Source organism: Alosa pseudoharengus, unplaced genomic scaffold, assembly GCF_046254945.1.
Source record: "Alosa pseudoharengus isolate Yale_2024_CS ecotype anadromous, Long Island Sound unplaced genomic scaffold, YU_APseudo_1.1 YU_APseudo_1.1_scf_24, whole genome shotgun sequence".
In the NCBI taxonomy this organism is placed as follows: Eukaryota; Metazoa; Chordata; class Actinopteri; order Clupeiformes; family Clupeidae; genus Alosa; species Alosa pseudoharengus.
Genome location: NW_027468689.1, coordinates 2,707,574 through 2,715,073, shown reverse-complemented (window position 1 = coordinate 2,715,073; position 7,500 = coordinate 2,707,574). Strand labels below are relative to the sequence as shown.

Sequence of the window (7,500 nt, the reverse complement as noted above, 5' to 3'; positions counted from 1 at the left end):
TTTTTATCCACAAGCTCCGCGACCACCCAGAACGGTTCCGCCACCCACTTTTGGGCCCTGACCCACCAGTTAAGAAACACTGTCTAAAAATGTCTGTCTGAAGCACAGTATCAAATACAAATCAAGATGAATGCAATGACTAATCATATGCTGCCTTAGAGCAGTGAGCTGTTGACCTCTGTTGGACACTCTGAGTACTGCATGTGTGTGTGTGTGTGTGTGCCCACCACAGTAGATGTGTGTGTGTTTGTTCCTTATGAATGTCTCCTGTGTCTTTGCCCCACAGTGAGGCTGCCTCCAACCACAACACAGAGTCGGACACAATTCCCAAGTCACCACCCAAGGTACTGAGAGATAGTGTTTGTGTGTGGTGTGGATGTGTGTGTGTGTTTGTGTGAGTGGTGGGTTTGTGTGCGTGTGTGTGGTGTGGTTGTGTGGGTGTGTGTGTGTTAACAGAGTGGTGTGTGTGTGTTAACAGAGTGGTGTGTGTGTTAACAGAGTGGTGTGTGTGTTAACAGAGTGGTGTGTGTGTTAACAGAGTGGTGTGTGTGTTAACAGAGTGGTGTGTGTGTTAACAGAGTGGTGTGTGTGTGTTAACAGAGTGGTGTGTGTGTTAACAGAGTGGTGTGTGTGTGTTAACAGAGTGGTGTGTGTGTGTTAACAGAGTGGTGTGTGTGTGTTAACAGAGTGGTGTGTGTGTTAACAGAGTGGTGTGTGTGTGTTAACAGAGTGGTGTGTGTGTTAACAGAGTGGTGTGTGTGTTAACAGAGTGGTGTGTGTGTGTTAACAGAGTGGTGTGTGTGTTAACAGAGTGGTGTGTGTGTGTTAACAGAGTGGTGTGTGTGTGTTAACAGAGTGGTGTGTGTGTGTTAACAGAGTGGTGTGTGTGTGTTAACAGAGTGGTGTGTGTGTTAACAGAGTGGTGTGTGTGTTAACAGAGTGGTGTGTGTGTGTTAACAGAGTGGTGTGTGTGTTAACAGAGTGGTGTGTGTGTTCATAATGGTGTGAGGAATTAGTTAAATCACAATGACCAATCCACCATACAGAAGCTGTTACTACTGGGGAGTTTCTTTGTGTTTGCGTTTGCCTGCATGTTGATGTTGTGTCACTGCATGTGTGTGTGTGCGTCACAGTCGAGGCGACCGTCGGGCCCCCCGGTCCCTCGGCCACCCAGGCCGTCCCCGTCTAGAGAGATGCCGCCGCCGCAGGACAACACCCCTGATCTGTTTGGGGACGCTGCTTCGGTTCCCATGCCAACCCCATCACCAACGCCAGAGGTCACCGTAACAGCTCCATCACCGGTTAGACAGCCCCACCAACCTCTTTCTCCTCTCCTGTACGCTGCTGACGGTGACCTTTCCTATACGCTCCTGATGGTGACCTTTCCTGTCCACTCCTGGTGGTGTCATTTCCTGTCCTCTCGTGATGGTGTCATTTCCTATACACTCCTCATTGCGTCCTCTTCTCCTGATTGCGTCCTCTCCTTCTGATAGTGTCCTCTCCTGCTGGTGTCATTTCCTGTCCTCTCCTGCTGGTGTCATTTCCTGTCCTCTCCTGATTGCGATCTCTCTGCATCTTCTCCATCCTCAGGCCTCTGCGTTCCTTTACACTCCTCCACCCCTGACTGCGCCATCATCATCCTCTGTTCCTCTCCTCCCCTGAATCTTTGTGTGTTCTTCTGGATCCTTCTGTGCCCTCCTCCTCTTCCTCCTCCCTCCTCCTCTTCCTCCTCCTCCCCTACTTGCCCTCAGTTCCAGCTCCACATTGTCTGCATACACATCTCCAGTCACAGGCCTGATGTGATTACAGAGTTGGCCAGTAGGGGGTACTCATGTGCACTCTTTCACTGACCACTGTGTGTAGGGGAGACCTGTTCTCTTCATCGTGCATGAACCAAAGCTGTCATGGGGCAGCTTTTAGCTAACCCACCGATGTCTGTGCTCATGACTTCTAGACCCCTGTGTGTGTGTGTGTGTGTGTGTGTGTGTGTCAGTGTGTGTGTGTGTGTGTGTGTGTGTGTGTGTGACACATGCATCAGTATGAGAAACTAACACTGGGCAGTCTGCTTGATTTGGACCTCAATACCATGTCTATCTCAAGGTCACTTTATCAAGGGTCAATAAAGTTTTTGTAAACACACAAACAAACAAACAAAACCATGAAACAGAAAGGAAGAGAGGAAAGAGAGAACAGTTATGGAGGCTTTCATTCCAGCAAAGCCTTACCTGTTCTATGGCAATTCTAGCAAAGCCTTACCTGTTCTATGGCAATTCCAGCAAAGTCTTACCTGTTCTATGGCAATTCTAGCAAAGCCTTACCTGTTCTATGGCAATTCTAGCAAAGCCTTACCTGTTCTATGGCAATTCTAGCAAAGCCTTACCTGTTCTATGGCAATTCCAGCAAAGCCTTACCTGTTCTATGGCAATTCCAGCAAAGCCTTACCTGTTCTATGGCAATTCTACGGAAAATGGACTGTTTGTCACATCCATAACGCCAGTGAAATGCCTTGGCATTTGTATGATGTGAATGATAACATTCATGTTTTGTGCATTTTTTCTCATGTACAATAGCAAATGCTCAAATTTCATGTAATTATTCACATCATATCATACCATCACATTTTATTGGTGTTATGGATGTTACAAAAAACATAATTTTCCATGGAATTGCCCTCTACTAGACTGTGCTATCACATTCACCTGAGCAGCACTGCAGAGTGTCTCTACACTGTGAACTGGGATTGCTGCTGTGAGACCATCAGTGGTATCTGAGGAAGAGCTGAGAAGGGGGGTGAAACCAGCCAAGTATCAGGCCGGTTCCGGTTAGAACGTGAGGTGGTTCCTGTGAGAACGTGATGTGTTTTGGTTGGAAAGTCCACCACTAGAGGGCGCAGGGAGACCTAAAGCAGAAGACGTGGTGATGGACGACGTTCAGAGGCGTTCATGGGGCATCTGTTTCAGTAGACCAGCTCGATTCCTGCTCTAGCTGACCAAGCATCCACCCAGCATAGAGTTGGCTTGTGGTACTAATTATTACTGTTTGCCTAGTATAGATAAAGTCATGATAAAAATATATTCTATACATATATTATAGTTATAGATTAAAGATATAAATGTCCAAGATACTTAAATGCTTGGCAGATGCAGAAAAAGAAGAATCCACTGAAACAAATAATTCCAAAACTCATGAATGTCATGTTTACATTTATTCATTTGGTAGACGCCTTTATCCATTGCGACTTAAGCATTTAAACAATTAAGCTACAGAGCTACAGCTACAGAAACAGAATAACATTTAAGCTATTAACAATTAAGGATTTCAATAAGGATTTCAAATTTCAGATGATTTAATTAATAACGTTCCCAAGTCCCGTGTCTGGAATCCCTGTTTGCTTCACTCCTCCACCCTCCTCTCACTCTATCCCTTGTTCCTCATGTCACTAAATAATATAATTTGAATAAAGAAAATAAACACTATATTAAATAAAATTCTTACTAATTTACTTACTTCCTAAATTTCCTGTGTCCTTCTTCCTCACTGCCTCATGGAAGGCGCCATCTTGGGGTTCATGGCAGGTAAGGACTTCCTGTTTCCCCGACCCAGTTTCCTGTACCCACAGGCCACTTCCTACTTCTCTGGGGACCATGTGGGCTCCCCAGATTCTAAGTTCTCAGTGCAGTGTCGTACTCAGAGGAGCATTCTCTAAAAGAAAAGAAATGCAGTTTCATATCCAAGCACAAGCACTTGCAGGTAGATATTCCAATGAGACATGCAGGTACCAGACAAGAGACATCTTACTGACCAAAGCAGTAACTAATTGCACTAACTCATTGCATGTGTGGAGAGTGACCTATGCCCTGTGAGTGTCATGGGTGGGGTTCATAGCTGAAATGTGTGAGATGTCATAATGCTGGTGTACGAGCCAGTCACATGTTCTCATGCACACACCTGCACCCACACACACTCTATCCTGACTCCGTGATGACTGAGAATCTGTTGTCTGTGGATCCTGTGTGTGTTGTTGCTCTTCATATTTGGGGTTGAAATGCACCCCTCGGCCATCTTGTGTGTTGCGTAGCATCTCAAAAGTGCTAGGCAGCCCTTGTGTGTGTGTGTGTGTGTGTGTGTGTGTGTGTCTGTCCCTTAGAGGGGCCTGTGTGTGTGTGTGTGTGTGTGTGTATGTGTGTATGTGTAAAATGCAGTGCTCGCCCATCTTGAGTGTTTTGTAGCATCTCAAAAGTGCTGCGCAGATCCTCAGGGATTCTTATGTGTTGCTGCTACCATAGACTGCATGAGTCAGAGTAGCTGGGTCGGGGCAGCAGAGCTATGTGCTGTACCATTGTGTGTGTGTGTGTGTGGGGGGGGGGGGGGTGTATTATGTTTTACGGTGAGTTGTCCACTTTGGTGTACGTGTGTGTGTGCGTAGCAACCCCCAAAATTATTGAAACGTAGAACCTAATGGAACCCGGAAAACAGAGGACTGAGCAGTTTGTAGAACTTCATTTCTCAAAATCTGTTGTTTTGGTCCCAAACCTCCCTCCACTGCCCCCTTGCCTTCGCCTTCGCACCCCTGTCACCCCTTGGACCCTCGGCCTCCTGCCCTATTTGCCCCCACCAATCCCTCTCTGCCCCCTCTCAAAATGCCCCATTCCAAACACCTGCCAAAACCATCTGCCCACCCCCCCTCCTCCGTCAGGCGGAGCAGCCCCCCGCCCCTGAGCAGCAGCACCAGCAGTGGGACCAGGAGGCCACCTCCCCCCCCCAGCAGGACCACTACAGCCTGCCTGCCCAGGAATACCAGCAGCCAGGCTGGGACGACCAGAACCAGCCCAGCTGGGACGACCAGGGCACCCAAGGTCACTCCGGGGAGCAGGCATGGGACGACCCTGGCCAAGATCAGGCGTATGAGCAGCAGAGCTGGAATGAGCAGCAGGCCGCGGGGCAGGACTACACGCAGGCCGGCTGGGGCGACCCGGGGGACGAATACGAGGCCGAGGTAGGGCGGGAGGACGGAGAAGCAGATGGCCAATCAGAGTGGGCGGAGCACGAGCAGCCGCAGTGGGAAGAGGAGGAGACTCAGAGTGTAAAGACTGATTCACACCAAAGATTCACACTTATGAACTCAGTTCACTCAAAGTCACCAAAACATAACATCATTTGACTGACTGTTAGCTGGTCAGCTTAGCTAGTTAACTTTGCTGGCTAACTAGCCAGCTAGCTAGTTCATGTGGCTACAATGAGTGGTGTAACAAAGGCGTTGTTATGACAACGCTGGTGCTCTTCACTGGTGTGAGCCCCCCTCAGTTTTTACAGTGTGTTGCAGCAAGCTGCTGGTAAAATGAACAGTGTGTTGCAGCAAGCTGCTGGTAAAATGAACAGTGTGTTGCAGCTCGTCTTGTCTTGTCATGAATCTTTGGTGTGAATTGGCCTGAAAAGAGAGACAGGAAGGGAGGGAAGCGGTGTTGGGGGAGTGGTTACAATGGTGTGGGAGTGGCTACGGTGTTGTGGGTGTGGCTAGTAAGTCAGTATCCAGGTCGTTACTCTGGTTATTATCATCACAGTAGAGGTGTGTACCTGTACTCTGATCAGCTGTGTGCAGGTGTGGCTGTATTGAGGTGGCAGAGGGGTTATCTGGCTGCAGGTGTGTGTAGATATGGGTTTGATATGTTTGATGAGGTTTGTGAAGGAGTTGTCTGACTGTAAGTGTGTGTGTACTGTGTAGATGTGGTTATGGTGTGTTTATGACTGTGTTGCAGTGGTGGAGTTGTTGTGTAGTTGTGTGTATGATGAGTGTTGTGTTGTGTAGTTGTGTGTATGGTGAGTGTTGTGTTGTGTAGTTGTGTGTATGGTGAGTGTTGTGTTGTGTTGTGTTGTGTAGTTGTGTGCATGGTGAGTGTTGTGTTGTGGTGAGCTGTACTGTGTGTGGTTATGGTGTGTTTATGACTGTGTTGCTGTGGAGGAGTTGTTGTGTAGTTGTGTGTATAATGAGTGTTGTGTTGTGTAGTTGTGTGTATGATGAGTGTTGTGTTGTGTAGTTGTGTGTATAATGAGTGTTGTGTTGTAGTTGTGTGTATGGTGAGTGTTGTGTTGTGTAGTTGTGTGCATGGTGAGTGTTGTGTTGTGTAGTTGTGTGTATGGTGAGTGTTGTGTTGTGTAGTTGTGTGTATGGTGAGTGTTGTGTAGTTGTGTGTATAATGAGTGTTGTGTTGTGTAGTTGTGTGTATGGTGAGTGTTGTGTTGTGTAGTTGTGTATATGGTGAGTGTTGTGTAGTTGTGTGTATAATGAGTGTTGTGTTGTGTAGTTGTGTGTATGGTGAGTGTTGTGTTGTGTAGTTGTGTGTATGGTGAGTGTTGTGTTGTGTAGTTGTGTGTATGATGAGTGTTGTGTTGTGTAGTTGTGTGTATAATGAGTGTTGTGTTGTGTAGTTGTGTGTATGGTGAGTGTTGTGTTGTGTAGTTGTGTGTATGATGAGTGTTGTGTTGTGAGTGTTGTGTTGTGTAGTTGTGTGTATGGTGAGTGTTGTGTTGTGTAGTTGTGTGTATGATGAGTGTTGTGTTGTGTAGTTGTGTGTATGGTGAGTGTTGTGTTGTGTAGTTGTGTGTATGATGAGTGTTGTGTTGTGTAGTTGTGTAGTTGTGTGTATGGTGAGTGTTGTGTTGTGTAGTTGTGTGTATGATGAGTGTTGTGTTGTGTAGTTGTGTGTATGATGAGTGAGGTGTTGTGTAGTTGTGTGTATGGTGAGTGTTGTGTTGTGTAGTTGTGTGTATGGTGAGTGTTGTGTTGTGTAGTTGTGTGCATGGTGAGTGTTGTGTTGTGTAGTTGTGTGTATGGTGAGTGTTGTGTTTTGTAGTTGTGTAGTTGTGTGTATGGTGAGTGTTGTGTTGTGTAGTTGTGTGCATGGTGAGTGTTGTGTTGTGTAGTTGTGTGTATGATGAGTGTTGTGTAGTTGTGTAGTTGTGTGTATGGTGAGTGTTGTGTTGTGTAGTTGTGTGTATGATGAGTGTTGTGTTGTGTAGTTGTGTGTATGGTGAGTGTTGTGTTGTGTAGTTGTGTAGTTGTGTGTATGATGAGTGTTGTGTTGTGTAGTTGTGTGTATGATGAGTGTTGTGTTGTGTAGTTGTGTAGTTGTGTGTATGGTGAGTGTTGTGTTGTGTAGTTGTGTGTATGGTGAGTGTTGTGTAGTTGTGTGTATGATGAGTGTTGTGTTGTGTAGTTGTGTGTATGGTGAGTGTTGTGTAGTTGTGTGTATGATGAGTGTTGTGTTGTGTAGTTGTGTGTATGGTGAGTGTTGTGTAGTTGTGTGCATGATGAGTGTTGTGTTGTGTAGTTGTGTGTGTGGTGAGTGTTGTTTAGTTGTGTGCATGATGAGTGTTGTGTTGTGTAGTTGTGTGTGTGGTGAGTGTTGTGTAGTTGTGTGTATGGTGAGTGTTGTGTAGTGTAGTTGTGTAGTTGTGTAGTTGTGTGTATGGTGAGTGTTGTGTAGTGTAGTTGTGTAGTAG

At 46.4% G+C, this 7,500-nt stretch overlaps 1 protein-coding gene across 5 annotated transcripts in view; it reads left to right on the top strand.

Annotated features, from left to right (window-relative positions):
* bin1b (bridging integrator 1b) overlaps positions 1 to 7,500 on the top strand; it is a 33,921-nt gene that overhangs the window by 21,132 nt on the left and 5,289 nt on the right. For 4 of the 5 annotated variants that reach the window (XM_076302834.1, XM_076302836.1, XM_076302837.1 and 1 more), the window contains 2 exons: positions 287 to 344; positions 1,134 to 1,301. In XM_076302834.1, the coding sequence (XP_076158949.1) occupies positions 287 to 344; positions 1,134 to 1,301 (226 nt within the window). The remainder of the gene's footprint in view (positions 1 to 286; positions 345 to 1,133; positions 1,302 to 7,500) is intronic. The other variant, XM_076302838.1, reaches the window with a different exon arrangement.